General features: G+C 38.8%; 1 protein-coding gene across 4 annotated transcripts in view; it reads right to left on the reverse strand.

Moving 5' to 3' along the window:
• The window catches only part of npnta (nephronectin a), a 57,671-nt gene that overhangs the window by 5,730 nt on the left and 29,088 nt on the right, over positions 1-22,853 (reverse strand). For 2 of the 4 annotated variants that reach the window (XM_036212488.1, XM_036212486.1), the window contains 6 exons: positions 20,822-20,911; positions 12,909-13,028; positions 11,608-11,727; positions 8,983-9,117; positions 4,742-4,864; positions 3,340-3,723 (listed from right to left, as the gene is read on the reverse strand). In XM_036212488.1, the coding sequence (XP_036068381.1) occupies positions 3,340-3,723; positions 4,742-4,864; positions 8,983-9,117; positions 11,608-11,727; positions 12,909-13,028; positions 20,822-20,911 (972 nt within the window). The remainder of the gene's footprint in view (positions 1-3,339; positions 3,724-4,741; positions 4,865-8,982; positions 9,118-11,607; positions 11,728-12,908; positions 13,029-20,821; positions 20,912-22,853) is intronic. The other 2 variants (XM_024289968.2, XM_024289967.2) reach the window with 1 other exon arrangement.

Raw genomic sequence — 22,853 nt, forward strand, 5'->3', positions numbered from 1 at the left:
TACTTAAATTCTTAACATAAGCCCTACCCCCCTCCACCTGCTTTTAGCCTGGAAAGTGAAAGGGCCCAACCCAAAGCTGGGTCATGACCACTGGCAGCTCATCCTAGTCTGACAGTCGGAGGAATCCAAGCGTGTGGGGGGGGGTTCATGCACACCAGGCTCTCCAGCGATGCCTGGCATCCTGGTATCCCTGTATGTGCGCAGATCAAAGCCCCATTTGGAATATGGCATTTAAATTGGGGGAGGGGGGTTATAGACGGCAGCAGAAATCTAAACAGGAATAGAAATGGATAAAAAAAAGTAACTATTCCTTTGTGAGAAAACTGTTGCTTTATGTGTTTTTAAGTAGACTACAGCTTTCTTTAAAGACAACCCAAAAAAGAAAAGTTATATACATAAGCATAAAAAGGTTAACTGAAACTAAAAAATATATATTTTAAGACATTTTCACTTTTACAATTTATATTTAAAAAAAATCAAGATGAATGAAAATATATTGGACTGGATATTTCAGTTTCTGCAAGAAAAACAATATTTTCCAACCTTTCTTGAGACAAATATTGCACACTCTAGGTGACTTTTGCTGTTTCATAAATCCCTGATAAAAACCAGACTGTATTAAAAAAAATAAAACAGTTCAATCAGTAGTTCTTGAAAATAGGTTAAAAAAAAATCACAATTAGTAAAAAATCTTGTAATTTTTAACACATATTTTCCTGCAATGTTTTGAAAACCTGTTATTTAATAGACTTAACCCTCAATATAAATCAATTTTAGTCAACTTATTATTTCACCCTGACAATATTCAGACACATTTTAACGTTTTACATTATATTTCTTCATTTCCAAAGTCTAACCATGTAATATCTGTAAAGAGTACATTTGTGGGGCTGAAAAAATGTAATAAAGTAAAAAGTTGCACAATGTTTTGCTCCACAGGGCAATTTATGATAAAAAAAAACAATTTCCGTGCCTCTAATGCTAACAATACTTCATAGAGTTTCTATTTTATTAGCCTTCTGTGTCTCTTTAAAAAACACCTTCAAACTACACCGCGTATAAACACAGGAACCAGGAGACTCATCGTTTGTGCTTTCATCTCCTGATTGAAATAATTTGTCTTTCATGACTCTCTCTTTTCCTCCCTTTCAGCTTTCTTCAAGAAGCTTTGATTTCTAGAGTGGCTTTGCAGTGGGAAAACCATTAAGTCTGATATCTCTGTCAAGCAGTGCAGACAGGTGTAAATGTAATCTTCTCTCCTCTTTTCCGTTTCTAATTATGACATGCCATCTGGCACGAAATGAGGAAGAACCAGAGCGTCTACCCTCCTCATTCTGAATGGAGCTGTAGCTTGTCACCAGACGGTAAAAGCGCCTTCACGTTGGCTTTCTGGCCTTCAGGATCTTCATTTTGCTGGGTAGTTCCAGTAATTCGTTAGTGTTTCTGTGAGCACAAACATTTATGGTCCTTTTTAGCGTACTTCTGTTGTAGAAAATCAAAGAAAACAAACAAATGACCATTCTATCATTCTATATTTATAAATTGGAAATTTTAAAAGCAGTTCATAGTTTATTTTCAGAGATATATTTAGACTGTTATACACAAAATGTTTAATTTCTCTTTTAGCCAATTGTGTAAATGTTTACCTGCAATAAGATATATTTTATTAGTTACTGAAGTTTCCCTTTAATGATGTTTGTCTGACTCATGAACATCATTCCTTCATGCAGATTTAATTTCCATCTTTAAACCGGTCTGTGGGATTAACGATACTCTAAGAGAGCTGAGGATCATTATTTTTACTTGAGTTTTTGTGAACTTATCCTGCAGCTGAGCAAACAGAGGAGGGATCTTTATTGTAAACAGATTTTTGCTGATTATTTTTCTTAATTAAGCAGCAAGACTCCGTTTCATTAATTCCTCTCCACTTCTGTCATTTGATATCGACAGTTGCCACAAATGTCAAACAAAGTCTAGCGATGCACTTTTAATGAAATTCAAAACAGAGAGTCACACTTGGCGAAGCGCACGGCGGGAAAAGTGAGGCCAACAGCAGAAGAGCAAAACATTCTCAATCTAATGGTGCCGACCTGTTATTTTCTATTTTAGATGTGTTGCTTCCTAAATAATATCTGCACCATACCCCACCTCTGGTCAGATCCGGATGATAAATTATTTTAAATCCTTTCATCTCATGCAGACATAAGGCAAACACAGCAGTCCTGGTAATTGGGCTAATGGAGCTACATGCATAGAAAAAGCTGAAACAAATTCTAAACTTCTATCTGATAACTTTTTCTAACACTTTAGATTATTGTCTCACACAAATTTCTAACCAGAACTATTGATACTAAAATGCATCAAACCTCTTTGGCTCCAAAATGACATTAGCATCAAGTCTTTTCTTTTTCATAGCTGGACATAAATTCAGGCATCAAGGGGTTAAAGTTGACCTCTAGTGAGTCGCTAAAGCTAGCTGATGCAGCAGAAAAATATCATTTTAGCTGAACAGATCAGACCTGGACACACAAAAAGAGAATGAGATATTAGCACATACTCATGAAAACCTTCTGGATGACTCTATTTCACAGCTAATGTGTCAGTTTGTAAAGAGGCATCTGTGACAAAAGCTGTGAAATGGGAACGTCCATTTTATGTTACAAAATCATTTTTCTTTGTGCTCAGAATTTTATATCAGTTCTTGGTAAATGAGGTATACTTATATATTATTTTTTTTCCTTCATTAAGGTCCAAAAAGCTGTATTGTCCCAGTTCATATCAAGCCTATACCGCCACTTCCAATTGAAAAGTCTGCCAGAAGTCGACATGCTTAGACGGGTGTAGACGCACAATTTGGGCTTTCACGCTCAAACCTCTAAACCAGGTCAAAGTTTGACCAATCAGGGACTTGATTTGATAATCTGGTGAACCCAGACACAGCGAATAGCCTGGCGATGTCCACGTTTGTTTTTCAAATAAAGATAACCCAACTAGGCCACTCTCTTGACATGCTGCTAATCGGCCTTTGCAAGGATGCTAACAATGAACCGAACCGTTTCTGCTTCATGCCCAAATCGCAGGTCTTGAGCCGCTTCCACATTTTGCACCAAACCTCTTCCAACAGTAGGTTGCAGATATGCACAGAAGCAAAAGAAAAAAAAGCCCCTCCCTGCTTGACCAGTGTGAACACCAAGGGCTAGACCTGCATTTAGCGCATTTGTGAACATGCTAAACTGAGGCTCTTGAATCAGCATTTAGAGCGTTTAAGAACGCGTGTCAAATGCCCGGGTGTGCATGAAGCTTAAGGCAATTAAAATAAAATAAAAGTTCATTCCTTACTTTGCACATCCCCTCGCTTTTTGGTGACCTCCTTCTGGATGGTGTTGTCCACCGGCGTGACTGGAGGCGGGGTCAGCGGTTGCTTTGTGGGAGTGACCGGCTTTAGTGGGATGAGGGGTTTGCGTGTGGCTATCGACGGCCGTCTGGTGGGCACGAAGGGCTTTCGGGTGGGAACTGCAGGCTTGCGTGGAGATGGCGTGACCCTACCGGGAGGCAGAGGAGCTTTGGTGGGCGACTTAGGGCGAACGGGGTAGACCTTTTTCCGAGTCACGGGTGGACGGGTGGTGGTGGGGGTCCTTGGGTGATCAAAACCTGGGATGAGGTTGTGATGATTTGGAGGTACTTTTCCAGGATTTGCGGGGTCAATCACTACCTTTGGAATGGCTGAAATCACAAGAGAATGCAGATGGAGCTCTTCAGAGGTAATGAAAGGTGGAATTGCTGATAAATGGTTCTTATTAGCCTGACTTTTGCAGAGGGGAGCTTGATTCTATCCTCAGAGGCCTCTATATCTATTAACTAAATGCTAGCATCTTTAAATCAGACGGGATTTATCCAAATCTCACTGAAGTAGAAAATTTAAAATCACTTTGATGCAAAAAAAAATCAGAATAAAAGAAGCATTTTAACTTCATTGTGTCATTATCTGCACATGCAAATATCCTGTTTGGTAATTCTTGGCTCCCACATCCAGAATCCCTGCAGCATCAGACTGTGTGTGAAGCTTCGATCTTCTTTGCTGACGAAACCAAAGGAACTCCTCCTTCTCTTTTGTCCCTCCTCTCATTGTCTGTGTCGGCAGCGCACGGAGGTGGGGGGTTTTGGTTGCTTATGAGTGACGAATGAGCCTAAATCAATGTAGCCTGAACCTGGTTTTTCCCTTCTCGGGTTGCAGACCAACTTTTGAAATGTGATCTGCAAGCAGGACATTGAAACTCCAGTCTCGGAGCCAAGCGTCTCTCTCCCCGCCTTGGGAAGGCAATAGATATTAGCAGGAGGCGGCCGCTCGGTTGTGTCAGTTAAGTGATTAAATATTGAGCTGCAGGAAAAACTGCAAACCACAAAGACTAATAAGCTGCGTGTGATTGAGCGGAAAGAGAGAAACTACAGTAAATATGACACATTTGATTAGAACTAGAAAAGGGCCAGATGAGGAAAGTGGGGTTGCTCTGGGCGACGGTGATAAGGCAGCGGGACGATTTTTTTTGGAATGACTGACAGCCATTACAAAGAAAGGAATTTCAGAACTAGCTCAACACTTGTGAGGCTTTTCTTCCCTCCCTCCTGCTTTGCAACTTAAAAAACACACACACACAGGCAACAAAAACAACAATGTGAGGCCCAATCCATCCCTCTTGGCAAAAGTGAAGACTGGCGCCAGCATTTTGTTCCCAGGCCTTACGTTTACAGTCATGTCCCGTGCCCCGGTAGCCCTCTTTGCACTTGCACTTGTACGAGCCCGGCGTGTTGTAGCAGGTGGCGAAGCTGCCGCAGTGGCTCTGACCCGAAGCGCACTCGTCCACATCTGAAAGATAACGGAAGCACACGGGGAAAGTTAAATGTTTGTAAAGGATTTGAACGTAACGGTAGATTAGAAAAGGCTAATTGCTTCATTTATTCTCGAAGGAAAGCTCGTCTGAATCAGAGCTGGCAAAGGCCTCTGCATAATCAACAATGAGTCATTCAGAAATGCCTGAGAAAAATCATCATGAGGGTTGTTTAGGAAATTTCCTTGAAGAGCTAAAGTGCTTAGAAGTCAATGAAACATTCATTAAAAAGATTTTTATTTGAACCGTTACAGATAATTACATTTTATTGACATTAGCTGAAATTTTAATTAAAAATATTGAAGACTTAAGTGTTTTAAAATGATTTTCCAAAACCAGGTTTTTAAAAACTTCTTATCAGAAGAGAACAACGGCCTTCTAATATTTTTATCAGCTTGAGATTATGATTCAAAAATGCATTCTTAAATGATAACAATAAGTATTTTCTTGATAAAATAATAACTTACCTTCTTAAGAAAATTAACAGGTAAGTCGGGAATTGGAGAAAACTTTAAATGAGCTCACAAAATACTTTTATCAGTTTATCAGAAATGTGAGCCAAAGTGACAAACACAAGCTCATCACTAATTGATCAACGTGGTATTTATTACTTTAGTCATGGTCTAACTTTAGCTGAAAATGTCCAAAGTGTGTCAGTCAGAAACAACCATAAGGTAGTAGAATGATGGAATATTTTTAGCCATTATCTCAAGAAAACGAACTGTACAAAAATATTAACAGACAGCATCGTCTTTTCTCTTGGTTCTTTTTCCAAAAGTTTTAAATATTTCCTACTTTAACTCTTCGGACCCTTCTAGATCTTATAACTTGGTGATCTGTCTTGCAGGGGGACTTAATATAGTGGGGCAGCATAGCAAACCTATTGTGCATTTTGTGATACAAGCACCAAATTTGGCACACATGTACATTAACATGCTGCGAACATTTTCAGATATCGGGCCACTTGGAATTTTTCTCTTTATGTCCGCCATATTGGATTTCAAAATGGCCAACATTGGAAATATACATTTGCGATTATGTGTGGTTCTTATGCTCATATTGGCTTGATTATGTTGTATAAATGTATGTTTTTGGGGACAAGGGATCCAATGGTAACAATATGCATTGCATATTTTTACTCATGGGTCACCATATTGGATTTCAAAATGACTTTTTTACATTACATTCTCAATCTACATTTGCCTTTATCTTGGGATTAAATGACTTGGTTTGGGTGGTGGTAGTAGTAGTTGTTCGGTAGCTGTAGTGGCACCAGTGGATAATAGATATTTAACATTTAGGACAACATCCCCCAGTTTCGCTGCTGGGGAACTGTGCCGGAACTAGAACTGTTGGTTCTAGCGTATGTGCGTTCTCTCAGGCAGGGATCGTTGATGATGTGCCTTGACGCTCTAACAGAACTGGTCCCCTGGTTTCACCCACTAGATCATACCCACTATGCTAGGTGGATACCAGTGTACCTGAAGGACATGGCCAAACTCACTACCAAACACCCAGACACAGCCAAGAAATTCGGTGAAGGCCACTTCACAGTTTAGAAAACACAGAGGGTGTTCTCTTCAATCCCTATTGACCAAGCACATGAGCAGAACAATGCCTGCATCAAAGGAGATGGTGGCACAGTTGGGCTCACTGACAACCCTAGTGCCCTTCGTGGGTGGATGGTTGCAGGACCAGAAGTCGCTAGGTGATTGAAGAATTCCAGGATGGGAACCAATATTGGAAACGGCAAACAGCAGACACACGTCATCATGATCAGACACCAAGTGTTCAGGACTCATTTGTGAAAGATGTTCGCTCTCTTGTCAGTGTCATAGAGGAGATGGGACAACTCATTCGAGGAGGAGAGTCGGGATCTAGTCATACTGGACACAAAGAACATTGCAGGTCCTGCTGCCGTGGAGACCGTGATGAATCCCAAGAAGATTGGTCAACAGCAGTTCGAGGCTTTCACCAGAGAGTGTCTGATGGACAGAACAAAAGCACTGGATGACCCCATTTCTCATAACAAGCTGAAGGTGTTCAGCACTTCTACTCCAAGAAGCCAGAGCAAAGGTCAGCAACAGCTTGCCTTGGCCAAGAATGACCGCGAACTCTTCTCACGTCTCTACATTGGCTGCCAAACAAGGGGTGGAAACCTTGAGTTCTTTCATCATGAAAATCAGACATGTCCTCCTGCACTATCTGATAGTGGAAACCTCTTCATTGGCACCAAGAATGATCTCATCACATGCTTGGAAGAAGTCTCTGATGCCAAGACAGAGACTCTTGTCACTACCTGTATAGTGCTTGATGGAGCAGCCATCCTCCAGATGCTGAAGCCAGCTGCTTCAAAGACCTTTGAAGTCTCATTGCCTTTGAAAACAATGAGTCCACAGCATACATGTACTAGTGGCAGTGCTGAACTTGTTAACATGACATTGTTTATGTACACATATCTTCAGTAGTGATATATACCTAGCCGGCATTAGACCATGTAGCTCGTCAGAATTGTACCTAAGACATTTGCAGACCTAAGACTTTTACACCCATTTAACATGCTTTAACAAAATCATTATCTTCAAAGTATTGTGTTCATTCTAATATATTCCTAGTATAGATAATTTCCAAATAAAATTATATAATAAACTGTGAAAGATACCATTAAGTTGAAATTATGATTGTGCATTGAATTCAGCATTGGATTAGATTTGTGACTTTGATTTTGATTTGTGCATTATGATTATTCATTTGATTGGTACAAGTCGAATGTGAAATGGTTACCATTGGATTCCTTGTCCCCAAAAACATACATGTAGACACCAGAATCAAGTCAATAGCAGCATTAGAGCCAAAGATAATCACAAATGTTTATTTCCAATGTTGGCCATGTTGAAATCCAACATGGCCAACATAAAGAGAGAATTCCAAGTGGCCCGATATCTGAAAATGTTCGCAACATGTTAATGTACATGTATCCCAAATTTGGTGCTTGTATCACAAAATGCACAATTCTTTAAAATATATGGGCTAAACTGCCCCACTAATAAGTCTTCTGAAGCGAGCATTTTTATAAAACAAAAGTTTTACATTTTTATAATTTGTGGTATTTTCTTTTAGTTTGTGTCAAATTTGCATCACATTGAGGATCATGTCAACCACAGAGCAACCTTTACCAAATGAATGAATAAAACAGTAAAAAGTTTAAATATTTGTGTTTTTAAGGCCAATTTAGTGCTATGCAGTGCTCCAGGAATTTTAAATAAGTACATTTTAAGTCTGGCTAAGTTCAGCTCATCGACCGCTGGAAAAAACGTAATTGTGAATAATTCTACTAACAATAAAAACTTTTTTAAACACATTTTCTGTTTGACAAGTTTTGTTTCTTGCAATGCACTAAAACAAAAAAAAAAATATTGAGCTCTTATCACCAGACCTGGACTTCACACTTAGAAAATATTAAAACCTAATTTAACTAATTTTTACAATTCTGTCTAATCAATCATATTTTAACTCCTTAATACCTATTGTTGCAAATATGAGAGAAACCCCTTTGGCTCTTAAAACACAAGTGATTTTATTTTCTTATTTCGGCTAAAAGGGGTTAAGAGATTCTCCCACAAATTCAACTTCTTTTTATGGCAAAGTGGAAAAATTGCTATGATTTGATGAGTTTTATAAACATGGTCTGTCACATGACAAAGCTTTAAATCTAACAAAGAAGCTGGAAATGTTCTTTTCTATGTTCAAGATTTAGTTTGAATCTTAAAAGTTGGAGTTGATTATTCAGATTGTCAGCCTTTATATAAATAGGATTATAAATAATATATAATTACTGACAGCAGTGACATATTATTATTATTAGTTGAGCATTTTTCTGTGAATAAAGCGGTCTAAAACCAGAGAGCAGATTCAAAGATAATACTCAGAGAAGTCTGTCAAACCACAGAGAAAACATTTTAGAGTTTGTTTGTGCGACTTCCTGGCATAAACCACTTGTTTTTTTCTTTTTTTTTATAAAAGTTTTACATATAAATATGGATTTTTTTCAAAATTTATTAGCAAAATGTGCAGTAGAAAGTCGGCGTGACATTACCGAAGCACTGGTATTTTCCATTGACGTATTGCAGGTCGAAGCCTTCGTGACACTTGCAGATGTAGCTGCCAAAAGTGTTGATGCATTTCCTGAACCGGGGGCACACCGCAATCCCTGCTGCACACTCATCCACATCTGCAGCACAAGAGGAAGATGAATATAATTAAAAAAAAGATGTTCAGATAAATAATATATTGACTAAACTTCAACTTTTATGAGAAAGGCAACTTTATGGTAAAAAAGGCCAACAAACTTTAAAAGTAGAAAGGAAATACTCATTTTAAAACAAAACTGCAGAAGACTATTTTATCTTCTTGTCTTAACACCCCTTTAGAAAAAGAAAAAAAATGAGGGTTCCTGTTAACGTGCACATCGAGTATTAACTATATGCTTGCATAATTTAAAGAACTACTTAAAGTGGCTGTGCTGATCACCTCCGCAGGCGTGTGAGCATTAATATTTAGATGACGTGGTTCTCCGTGCGTCTGCCTTAAAATAATTTGCAGCACAACACAGCTCGGGGACTGTGGCGCCTCAGGGCATGCTGGGAGAACAGGCAAACAGAGTGAGCCTGAAACTACGCACGTCCGAAACAATTATGAAAATATGCGCATGGCTCAATGGATGAAGCTGCCTAATGGACAGCAGCTGGAGTCTGCGACACAGTTTGGCGTCTATCATAACCGTGAATTATTTAATTAGAAAACAAAACGGCAGAGACCTTGAATGTGTTTGCAGCATCCGCTGCTCTGAAAGGATCCTGTCACTGTTCTGCAGGGTGTGAATAAAACCCTTTGTAAAGATGCAGAGCGTCAGATTTAAATGTCTGAAATGCAAAGCGTGCTGGATTAGCGTCTAAAACGAAGATTGTGCAAAGCCACCAGCAGATGCATCAACAGGTCAATATGCTCCTCTGAGGGATCAGAGGACATCTCTCTTCGGGGAATCAAGGCTCGCTTTAGAACACAGTCCCTTCCATAAAGTCACTTAACACTGAAGTGGAATGATAAGGCATTTTAGTCGTAACAGCTCAGACTGGAAGAGAATGTGTTCAAACCCCAGGGCAACGCTTGCAGGGAAAAGAAGGTAAGAAGGTCAGAGATGGACTCCTCCTCGCTACAATTTTAGATAAAAACGCCAAATTTGGTGGAGAAAATTATAGTTTGAAATGAGTAAAAACTCGGAAGAAATAATAAGTATTTCAGATAAATTCAAATCAGAGGCCTAAGGACTCACTCTGATCGTCTTTTGATCAATGGTAAAAGCCTTCCTAGTTATCTTTTCATTATGATTTTGGCATTTCACAAAAAAATATTGTTTTTCAGGACATAGTTTCTGTAGAGCGACAGTAGTTGGTTATGGACGTCATACTGCTCAAGAATCTGCTGAATCAGCTTTACTATTTTATTTTTATGAAGGAAAAAACTTTTCCTTGTAGAATTGTGATTTTTTAATCATAGATTTGTGATTTTATTCTGTAAAATTTGACTTTTTTCTCACAATTTGATGACTATGTTCTCATATTTTTATTGGCCATAACACTACAATATAGTCTAAAGCCATTCAAGTCAATGGAGAAAAATGTGATTTTCTTTAAAATAAAATGATTTTATTAATGGAAAAAAAAAAAAAAAATCACCTCTGAGTTGAGGGTAGAACCACATCACAGGTGTTGAACTCCAGCCAAGCTGCCATAAAATCTTCCTATTGGCTGAACACATCTGATCCAGTAATCAGCAGTAGATAAGGCAGAGTTTCTGTAAAACCAGCAGGAGGTCGGCCCTCGAGGACTTGAGTTTGACACGTGCTCTACTGATAGCTTACAGCCTCTCACAATTAAATTGCAAATTTATCATGATCACAACATCAGCCTGCGCAATCCGCGTATCGCTAAAGATTCGTCGTAAACAGCAATAAAAGGCAACCTTAAATGCTTACAACAATCTCATGGCAGCTTTAGGTTTTTAACAAAAAAATATGGACGCATTTAAACCAATTGGATGGACAGCTTCACGTCGTTGAAGCCCAATTATGTTAAATGCTTACTAAACCTTTGGAGTTTAAGATATTCTGACTTTTAAAAAATTAAAATGTTGTAGTGTATTGAAAAAAATGTTGATTTTTTTTTTAATTATTCAGTTTTCTTAGTTTTTCTTTCTTTTTTACAAGCATGAATGTCCTAAATGTTTTGATAACAAAACTGCATATGTTTCAAAAGTGCAGTTTTTGAATGATTTGAAGAATTTCAAATTCAGTTTCAATGGGGCTGAAAAATCACAGAAATATGCATTAAATCTGTAAAAACATATTAATACCAAGAATACATGCAATAATGTCTTGTATGTTTTCATACAAAGATGGCTGAAATTGCTCAAAGTATGATTGAGTTTGTGTGGAAAGGAGCAGAAGAATCACTTTAGAAATGCAGTTTTAAACTTAATTTATCATTAGACAAAAATGCTATATAGTAAAAACTCTAAAAACCTCATATTTATCGGAGTGGGTCTTTATTTGTGATTAAAAAATTCTCTGTATCAAGACCAAGAGAAGCCCACACAGCTTCACCTCATGGGAGGGGAAAAAACGGCTCAGTTTTCCGGGCTCACGAGTTATATAAAGACTCACCCACGCAGGTCCTTCCATCCGGAGCCAGCTGTAGCCCTGGTGACGGACACTGACATCGAACCTCCCCTTTCAGCACCTCACAGCCATACTGACAGTTGGCCATGCCACAAGTGCGAGCGTCTAATGGAAGAAGAAAGAAAATGCACGTTAAGCCTCAGTGACAAAGAGGAGTACAAAGGAGACAGTTATGCTGCTCTTATCCATGCCTTCCACACACATACGTGCACCTCTTATCCCTTAGCCAATTTGTAAGAGCCGGGCCACTCGCCTGCCTTTGTGATATTAGTGAGCTTGACCCCAGGGTGCAGCCCACAGAACAGCAGTCACTCTGCGGTTATTAGATTCCTCTGCTGTGCAATAGCCGTGTACTCACACCTTAGCTCCAGCAGCCCTCTTTGATCCTTTCTAAAACCCTAAGACTAATAATAATCCGTCTCCAGCATATCGGAGCAGAAAGTGCAGCCGCACTGTTGTTGTTCCATGCTGCGAAAATCAAGACCCTCCAAAATTATAACATGTTGGAACTGAATTTGTTCAGCCTCTCCTGATACATTCAGAGCGTAAAAAGGAAATTAAAAAGCTGGGCTCATGCTGCTGCAGCTACTTGAGCTGCTGCTGGCTCCCTGGAGAACGGTTTGATGGCAGAGGCGGACCGGGCTGATTAAATGCTACAGCGATCCATTGATCAAAGCGCGAGCGGAGGGGCGAAAGGGAACAAGAAAGGTGTTCAAATTTCCACATGTTGCCATTACAGAAACAACACGCCGAAACATTAAGTGGGGTAACATTCGAAGTTTAAAAGAGGACAGAAAGAACTTTTGTCCAAGGAGTCGTGGGCTCAGCAAGTGGAAACAAGCACAGAAACCGAGGTGGGAAACAGAACCAACGGCAGGCAAGCAGAGGCACCAGCTCCCACAACGTGAAAGAAAGAACTCAAGCCATTCAATGAAAGTTCACATTCTGCTCCCTTCATATTTTTCATTTTTGCTCACAAGAAGCTTTTTCTTTTAGTTTTCTAAGAAAAATATCTGTGATGAAGCAGATCAATGAGAGCTTTTAATCTAAAAAGTCTTTTTAAAGAATTGCCAGGCTGCTGTCAGAGACACTCACAGGAGAGGAAATGTGTTTTATGACAGAGGGCATGTTTCATCAGCTTTCCCCTTCGGAAGGTAGATGATTACAGAGGTAAAAAAGAAAATGATTCACCATAGAGGTTTTAATAAGGATTTCTAAGCAGAAGTGATTAAAGAAAAGGCAGATATTCACATAAATTCATAGATGTGTGCACTTGTGAGACTTACTTCCACAGGTCCCATCAGGCATCAGCATGTAGCCATTCAGGCAGTAGCATTTGTAGCTCCCGAATGTGTTCATGCAGCGGTGTTTGCAGGGCCTCGGCTTCAGCCCACACTCATTCAGGTCTGCAGACACAAAACGGGAACATGGGTGGACACGGAAAATCCTCAAAACACCAGCAAGTTAAATCAAAGATAAGTTCTCTCTTATTATTCCTTAGACACATGCACCCTCTGCTGTGTCTAAGGAATAAAATGCTCCAAAACAACCTCATGAAAATGGAACGTACCATTGTTGTGTGCGTGATAAGTGTATTGTCAGGTATTTCAAAGCATTAAACCCACTTTACCACACAGTCATACGGTGCTCTTACCTTTCTATGGGCTCATTAAACTATTAAATCTGGACCGACAAACTAGAATAAATTATATTAATTGTTATTGTTTTATTTTTTCTCTAATGGTGTCTCCCCATAAATGTTGCTCTACAAAAACACTGACCTTTGTCATTTATTAGTTGTTATTAGTTGTTCTGTGTTCATGTGATGTTGGAAGATTTGTTGTTTTACTGATGTTCATGTGTGTTTTCTGAGTTCGGCAGTCATTTTTCTGATCATCATCCATGAACCTGAGTTTGTGTTTATTCTCCTGAAGAACATCAACCCTTGGTGCCCCAAAAAAATCTGAATAAAAGCTACAGTTTTGAAATACAAACTCTAAAATGTTTTGTTTACATTGACTTTTAATCTTAATTAAAGCATAGTTTCTCCACATTTCATATTATTTCTTTCTCTAAGGAGGTGGATTACCAAAACTCTCCACAAATCTGCTCCTGGTCCAAAATGGTCATGGGATGTGCACGTGACTGTGGGATGCCTTCAGGATGCCAACATAAACTATGCTATTGTCGAATTTACTCATTTGTGAAGCTTTGTTCATTCCACCCTCGACAATGCGTGTGTAAGCGACAACTTTCAATGAAAAGTCTGCGTTAACACGTGCATTGCTTTGCACGTTTCTATGACCGTTTTTAGGCTGTATGTACAAAACGTGTGGCCACTGACTGTGCGTTGAAAGTTAAACTTTGAAAAATTAAGGACTCAGATTTAGTAGTGACGTATGGATAGCATCTCTTTAAAGCCCCCAGAAGTACTTATATGGAATAGAGATATGAAGGAAAAACTTGGAGAAAGGTTTGGTAGACTTAGACTTTTTGGTAGCAACAATCGTGTGTTCAAGAACGCACGTCACTTGCTGGACAGCCAAGTTGCAAACATGGAGTGCACCAATGGGCTCCTTGAGTTTCAAGAACTGAAAAATCGGTATGACGTGTCTGCATCCCCCCTACTGCACCCTTACATGTTGTATAAGAGCTCACTACAGCCTGTCCCCTGCAGCATGCCCGTAGATAAAAATCTCCATTAGCAATGGTAAAATGGTAAATGGCGTATACTTGTATAGTGACTTTCTACCTTCCTTGAAGGCTCAATGCGCTTTTACAGTCGCAGACCCATTCACCCATTCACACACACATTCTGTGACTATCTTAAAGTTTCATGAGGGCCACCTGCATGCTCCGTACAGGTGTCTTTGTATCAATCCCTTATGGACAGTTATGGCTAAGTCACTCTTGGTTTGACCTACCAGCTGAAAATCTATGTTGAGATGTTCTGAAAAGCCCCAAAGTCGGATGTTTGATGGTTTAACAGGAAGCCACTATCGGCTGTCCAACCCTCCACCACTTTATTGTGATAAAAGATGCTATTATCCCCCTCTTTGACTCACAGAGACTATCTAAGCCTGCTCTCCTTCTCTGGTCAGTACCAATGTTTTTATGCAGATACACCGCCGGAGAAAACTCCAGCAAGCCGAGAAAATGAGATTACCAAAAGGATGCTGTCTGAATACGCAGCAGGTCGGACTCATAAGAGGATGCAGCTTACTCTGAGAGCAGCACCTGTCAGATGCTCATGCAAATTCAAGCCGCTTTCTTCTGAGCCAACACGTTCAATAACACTGCAGCTAGAAGAGATGCTTTATGCCAGGGTTCCCTCTAGTTGTTTTGACTCAAAGGTCTGTAGGGATCAATGGAGCATTTTACCGAAAGTGGGTTTAACATTCATAGATTTGGCCGTAGATCAGTTTACATAAATATTATAATTTAACAGTTTTTCTTGCAAGAACAGAATAAATAACAGTCACATTACAATAACATGAGACAATCTTTTCAAGCCTTTTATACCAGAGATTTAGCTCCAGTCTCAACATTCTTTTGACTATCGGAACTGTTCAACTATTCAGGCCGTTTCTGAAGTGGAGACGAGCAGCTTTGCCCTTTGCTTTGATATACAACACTTTAGGTTAGTGATGTGTGGCATATCGGAGCAAAGCTGATATGAAAACCAAGCGTGTAGAGGAAAATCGATAATGCGATATATCACGATATTTTGTTTAGCAATACTTGTATCGATTTAAAATGTTGGTGGCGATACGATATTTAATGGATTATTTATGAGCGTCCTTCAGTGTCTTCCTTTGTTTTCCACCTAAATCCATGACCACTAGATGGCAGCACAGCACACTGAGGCTCTTTGAGCAGCTCTACACCGCGACCAAAACAAGATCTCGCGAGAACCAGCTTGTGTTAAATATTCAGTCAGCTTTGCGGTTTTGTTGTTGTGAGACATGTAGAACTTAGTTTTTACTTGGAATGGGTACCAAAATCCTGCCGGTATCATAGACAAACGCAGAATGTGGTGCTTCATAGCAGCTCAGATAAGAACGAATGGAGTCATGCATCGCTGCAGTGCAGACTGTCGTGGAAATAAAGCATCTTCGCCATATTCAAGCGTTCTCCTTCATCACACTGAATTGTTTCTGGAAAGAATTGAATTTTTTCCCTTTTATTTTTGAAGCTCCTGTTCCAGCACCTGAACCGTTTAAATTATACATTTAACAATGTTGGAAATAAACAGCACCTTATTTCCTCAATCATACTTTTAGAACCTTATTGGTTAAGGTACAACCACTTTTTTTTTAACTAAAAAATATTTTGTTGTGGAAGTCAGACAATATTGACTGTTCCCTTTAAAAACAAATATTTCTCAATTTACCAAAATAAAAGCACCATGAATTTGTACTTGAGATACAGTTTAAATTAAATGCATTTACTAGTTTATTACAATGAAAGACATATTAAAATTAAGATAGAATTTTTTTCAAAGTTATACTCTTAAAAAAAAAAAAAAAGGAAGGAAAATTATTCTGGTACAGTCTTGGGATATATCGTATTACGTAACGTATTGCCAGACTCTTTCCAATACACACCCTTAATGGAAAGCCACTTTTCTCAGCATCAGGATTAGCTGAATTATGTTAAACACTTTTGCGGTATGTCAAAGGGTGTGTGTTTTTTAGGTGTCATCGGCGACATTTCCAATGTTAAAGGGTTAATAAAGACTGAAATACGGAGTTTTGTTTGTAGAAAAATGAATAGAGTTAGACTTCAGCTTTGCATAATGAGCAATGAATGCTTCACACATCAAACAAAAACAAATAATAAAGGCACTAAAATTGTATTCATGATATTTTACTTTTTTTTTTTATTTTTTAACCTTTCCTTGTGGTTTGGATGGAAGTTTATGGAACTTTTTCTTATAAGGCACTGCAACACCACTTGTCCTGTCCTCTGATCCTGTTACAGATTTGAGCTAAGACTGGCAGACACGGCTCCAGAACTCCTCAGTACACCTGCTGAGTTCACAGTCATCTCTTGAGGTGTAGCTGTACCAATCCTTGTGATTTTAAAGGATTGGTGCCGACATGCTCTGGCTTTCTTTCCGTCCTGAAGCTCTTGGATTTTCCGTTTTCTCTGAGCACCACCCAGGCTGACCTTGAGAGAAAATTACTGGTGCATCAACTCCTGGGATTCTCAGGAACAATCTGGGATGTTCCTCAGTTGGGAAGCATTTCATGCAGTTCTGAGAACTGTATAACGTGTGTGGAGGTCTGCATCTGCCGATGCAGCTACTTGTGTTTATTCGATCAGCTGCCTATTATTCTACTAATTCCAATGGGTGAATAGAAAACAAAAACAAAAGCGCACATTACTTATGCATTTTTGATTAGCTTATAAAAAATAAATCCTAAAACTGTCAGTAAACAGGTCTAGTGTTTAGCTCAATTTAGGTTGCATACATAATTTAAAGCTATTGCATGGACTACATGTTGTTTCACTCAACAGTTATTAAATTAAAATGAACAAACTGCATTTTTTTTTCCACTCGACTGAACACTATTTTTGCATGAGAGCTTGAAATTATTTGGATGAAGACTAGATTGTAGTCTTTCTATTCTTTATTTGTGCATATTTTTAAATAACTATAATAACTTTAAGGTTATTAATCTCTTTTTGTACCAGTGACTTATTTCTTTTACCATTTTTGTGCATGACAAACCAGTTTTCTTTAACAATAAGACCTTTTTCGTATTTTTATAGAAGATTTTTTTTTTTTTGAACAAAGCAAAGAAAAAGAATATTGGAGATGCTAAACAGTTTGGAAAATCAGTCTAGACTGGCATCAGGGCAGATATTTGTTATTTTAGTAATCAAATGGCTGACAATAAATGTAATAGTGTATGAAATCCATTTATGTAGATCCCTCGCAGAGGCCTGAAGCTTGTCATATCAGTTCACTGTCAAACAGAACTATGGTAATAAAGGCATTTCCCTCTCGTTTCTCTGCATGGCTTGAAATGATCCGTTTCCTGCATTTATCCTTTGAAAAATACATACATTTTAGAATATGATACAAATATTTTACACAATCAGGACCAATTCTCATTAGGATTTGTCCTCAAAAAACATGTTTACAAATTAATGTTTTTTTAAAATGTCATTAAAGAGAGGTCCAGATCATTATAAATATGCAAAATAGACCATATTAATTTTTTTCTGGATCCAGCTCTCACAGACATTTCAAAATACTCAACATCAGACTTAAAATATGATTTTATTTTAAGTGAGAAAAATAAATAAATAAATAAAAGCTGCTTTTTGCCATTTCCTTTGGCTAAATAAACTAGTATTGTTTTCCAGCCAAAATAAACTGCAAATATTTTGCAGAGAAAAGTGATATTTACTAATGTAGTTTTCAGACTACCTCGCTCACATGCAACTTTCTCGAAGCAGATGATGGAGAGAACAAACTCACATTTTTATATTCTTTTGACTACAGATCTAATATCCAGATAAAGGCAGCTTGTTCCTGAGTATTCATATATACATGTATATAAAATGTGTATTTCATGCCTGCCACTGTGGAGTATTAATGAAGTTGCATACACAGTTGTGTATATTTGGTATTATAAACCAGCTAAGGAAATTCTATACATCAACAAAACACATGGTTTACAACTTACAGCAGGGAGCAACTGGAGACTTTAGTGTTTTAACGCTGTGAGTATTTGATGGAAAGGGGCGTAAATCCCTGTAGTCCGTCTTTTTAAAACTAAATAACCTTAAGGTGACTGGTTGCTGGAAAGGTCAAACATCTGATCCTGCATGTACTAAACTCCATAAACTGGATCAGTGTACAAAAACACTTATTAACTGATAAACTGTGTTGATTAAAGACCCACTCCGATGGAAATAGTGTTTTTGGTGTTTTTAACATGTTCTTGTGGCATTTTTTCCATGATGGAGAACATATAGAAAGAAAATTAGGCTTAAAATTGCATTTCTGAATATTTGACTCTGGAGCAGATGAAAAAATATGGTTTGAAAAAGAGCTTATTTGTTACGTAGAAAATATGCTTGGAGGTCCAGAAGCTATCTTGTCTGAGCTCTCAACATTGGGAAGGGGAAGTGGGGCGGGGTTGCTCCATGCCAACAGAGAGACAAATTTGTAATGAACTACTGCTACTATGCAGAAACTAAAAAAACACAGGTTTATTTTTATTATTACTATTATGGCTAAAAACAGCAAAATCATAGTTTAAAAGACCACTAGAAACACTTTTATGATAGCCAAAAAAATGAATGAGTTGCACTTTATAGGTTTAAAAAATATTAAAAGTAGGAGAATAAATAGATGTATTGTATTTATTCTGTATTTTCTTGTTTTGTTGCCTTTAGCTACTGTATCTGTCAGATGCTTGTAAAAAAAAAAAAAAAAAAAAATAGAACAAATTTAAATTCTCTGAACAGGAGAAATGTAATCCCAGGTCCCGGTCTCTGAGATCCAGACCAACTGGAACAAATCGACGTCATCTCTCTGCACATGTCCTTTTGGACTTACTGAGTCTGGCTCCATGGACACATGTTGGGGGAATTCTTTGAGAGCCACATAGGTCTTACTCTGAAAGGACGTGAACCATGAAGCAGGTTCGTGGTTTGTTTCCAAAACACCTGATCTATAAACAGAACTTGAATCTAACATGGATTAGATTGCCAACTGGTGTAATACCACCAAGTCCTTCAGGGCTTAATGACGTGCACCATTGTTATACGATCTTAAACATAAAAAGAAGAAAAAGTGTGTATTAGTAACTCAGATTAATAGTATGCAAATCTATCTGTTGTTGCACATCGCTGCCACTTGAGGGCAGCATCAGTGGTTTGTGGAACGTGTGGTGTGTGTTGCTCTTGATTGTATTGGTTCACTGTTTTTGCTCCGTTAACTTTCCTTCACTGTGCAGGAAAACAAAGCTGAAGGTGCACAAGCATTTCTGCTCTGCTGGATTAAAGGTTAAACTAATGAGGAATTTTTTTTTCCAGCACAGCTTCAGTCTCTGCTTTCCCCCCACACACACACATCTTCCTTTTTTGGTACTTCTCACTGCTCAAACCCCATCAGATAAAAAGCTTTTATCAAAACCCCATAACTGCTTCACTTTCAGAGAAAACAACACTCGTACGTGCACACACCCTTTGACTCCTCATTTGTGTGATTAGCCTCGCCAATCTTTCTCCAACCTTGATTTTCAAAGTAAACAACAGCCTTCCTTGTTTGTGCAGAAACAAGGAAAAAACCATAGCAACATTGTCATTTGTTGGCATGGCAGGCAGACAGTTTTTTTTTTTGCCTTTTAGACTGAAAAAAAGGGATGTTAGAAATGTAAATGAGGGATTACTGAGACGATCGCATTCTCAGACAGTGGAAGCTCAGTGAGCATCAGCACAAGCCAGACGCAAGACACAGCCAGGCTCTCATCTACGAAGAAAAAACAAGATCAGAGGAGGAGAAAGAGAACACATATGGGTGGAAAGTCTAGAGAAAACAGACATGATCACCAATTGACTTTTTTTTTCAAAATACAATCACAGAGGTAAAAAGGGTCATCTAGGGTGTTTGCAAGACGCCAAATGAAGTGCGAAGACGCCTCTGAAAAGGATGCAAAGGGGAGTGATTTATTGGGTCAGCTCCGCTGAGGTATGTGATGCCACATTCCTGACACGGCTCGACCGCTGACGGACAGATTAGCGACAACTTCTGTCTGGGGATTTGCTCGTCCTTAAAGAGGATAACACTGTCTAAAAAGTGAGGACCTCTGAACCCCTCTGGAAAATTGAGCTCTTTGTTTTCATTAATTGAAAAAAAACGGAAGATGAAATCAGGTGTGGTTTGCTTGTATGGTATCAGTGCTGGAAGAAAGACAGAAAAAGAGCCGCATGGAGGTAAAAGTGTGACATGCTTGGCATTCATCATGGCATTTTAACTGGAAAGCTGCCTCTGGGAGGCACCGCATCTGCCACACATGACAGAAAGTAGCAATAAAAATCCGTGAAAGTGACATTCACTCCTCCTCGGGTGCAGTGGCCAAACCATGCATGATGCCAACGGGGGGAAAGCTGCCGAGGAAGAGGAGGAGGAGGAGGAGGAGGAGGAGGAGGACGGGGGCTGACTGGAGAATCTCACCCTCTGTCACCACCGGATGATGGTCCACAGGAAGAAAGAGAGGAAGGTGACCGCTCCATACTGGTTGAGTTAAATGGTCCAACGCTTCTTCTTTAAACAAAAGAAAGATGGTTAGAAACGGGATGGGAAGAGACGAGTGTTTTGGAGGGTTTGATGGACATAAGAAGAAAGGAGAGAAGGAAGAGCTGAGGGAGATGAAAATAAAGAGCACCCAACCAAAGGATTACAAACCCTCTGACCACATCACCACCTGCCTGAAAAGGAAAAAACATTATGCAGGAAACAGGATTACACCTGAAACTGTAAAAACTTTCTGTTCAATTATTTATTTTCTTGCCTGGACTTTCAAACTTTGCAAGATTTTGAAAAAGGCAAATAACTGCAGGATTGCAAACACTTGAGCTTCAGGAATCTCAGCCCCTCCCCGATTGTCCAACCATCTATCAGTCAAGGCCCTTTCCCCCCGGCGGTGAGCTAAGAATACCCATTGTTAGGTGACAGGGAGATGACACATCTCTCTCGTAGTACTCTGCTCACCTGAATTCGTTGTAGGATTTCCCATTTGGGAAATACAATGACTTACTAGTGATACACTAAAACTACACAACTGCTGCCAGAGGCTGAGCCGGAAAACCAAATGACTTTAATCTACCCAACTTCAAAGAGATCTGGGTTCATAGCATGAGGAATCTGCATGTTCAACAACAAGATCCTCATGGCTCAAAAAACATAGAACTGTATGAGCAACTCAGCCACAATCTAACCCTGAAACCGACACAGAAACTCCTGAAAAACACGACAATGCTACAATTAGTAACTTGAAAGCAAATTTTTTTAGGCAATGAATATCAAGATTTAATGAAAAAGGGAGGATTTTAACACAAAAAAGATCAGAAGTGTCAAAATAATGTTGGTTCAGGAGGCACATTCTGAGTCTGATCTCAAGTGGGCCGGACCAATAACATAACAGCAAAATAACCTCTGGTCAACTTGTTATTTTGTTTTGTTTTCTCAGTTGAACATAAAAACAACCTAGTAGTTTTATTACCAATTATTACATCGTTTATTACATTTATTTTTTAATCCTATTGTCATGCTGGTCTTGCGTTTCCTCTGTTCCCCCTAGTGGCCGAATTGTGCAGTGCAGTTATTTCTGTAAAGAACATTAAATCACCACATGAATGGGCTAGAAACTTGCTTTTTTCCCCAACATCCTTATATGGTTTTTCTCTTCATGACTGGGCCGGGTTAAACCATATGGCGGGCTGGATATGTCTTGTGGGCCGTATTTTTGACACCCCTGCATTAGATGGTTCAGTTGGGGGGACAATGATCCCCTATTGCTACTGCCTAGCTACAGTATAGCCACAAAGCGGCCCAGGTCTGGGTCTCCATGTGCCAGTCCCCAGTCTGGATAAATACAGGGTTGTGCCCAAGGCTTTAAGCGGAAAACAAGAAGTGGTGGTATTCTCTTTTATGGAAGTCAAAACATAAAAAAGATATATAACAAAAGAAGAAAATGATCAATAAAAAGAAGTCTTTTTTTTCTACAGCATGTGTGGCCGTAGAATAATCTAGAATGAATGAATCACAAGTAAATCGCTTGAAAGGGAGTGGAAGGACGCGAACTTATATAATACCAAAACCCGGCTCGACCATACCATTTTCTCTACATGAATTATCAATATCCGGTTCAGGACTTAGTATAAAATATTAATAAATTCAGGCTATTAAGGATCATTAATAAATGAATTAGTAAGATTTTTCGCAATCATTAAAATTTCTGAGTAACAACAAATTACATCCCAAAAAAATTATGTTTTGTTTGTCTACAGTAAAAAGAAACAGTACTTTTAATTAAGTAAGTTAAATTGGTATGTGTTATGACCTATTTAGTACAAAACACACTTTTTTTATGTGTCGGATCACAGAAAACATTTTGATTAGATTTTAAAAAGTGTGAACAAAAACAGATTTTTTGTTTCTCTAAAAGAGTGTGAAAACTTGTGTTCTTTCACACCCATTTATAGCT

Source organism: Oryzias melastigma, linkage group LG1, assembly GCF_002922805.2.
Source record: "Oryzias melastigma strain HK-1 linkage group LG1, ASM292280v2, whole genome shotgun sequence".
Lineage (NCBI taxonomy): Eukaryota > Metazoa > Chordata > Actinopteri > Beloniformes > Adrianichthyidae > Oryzias > Oryzias melastigma.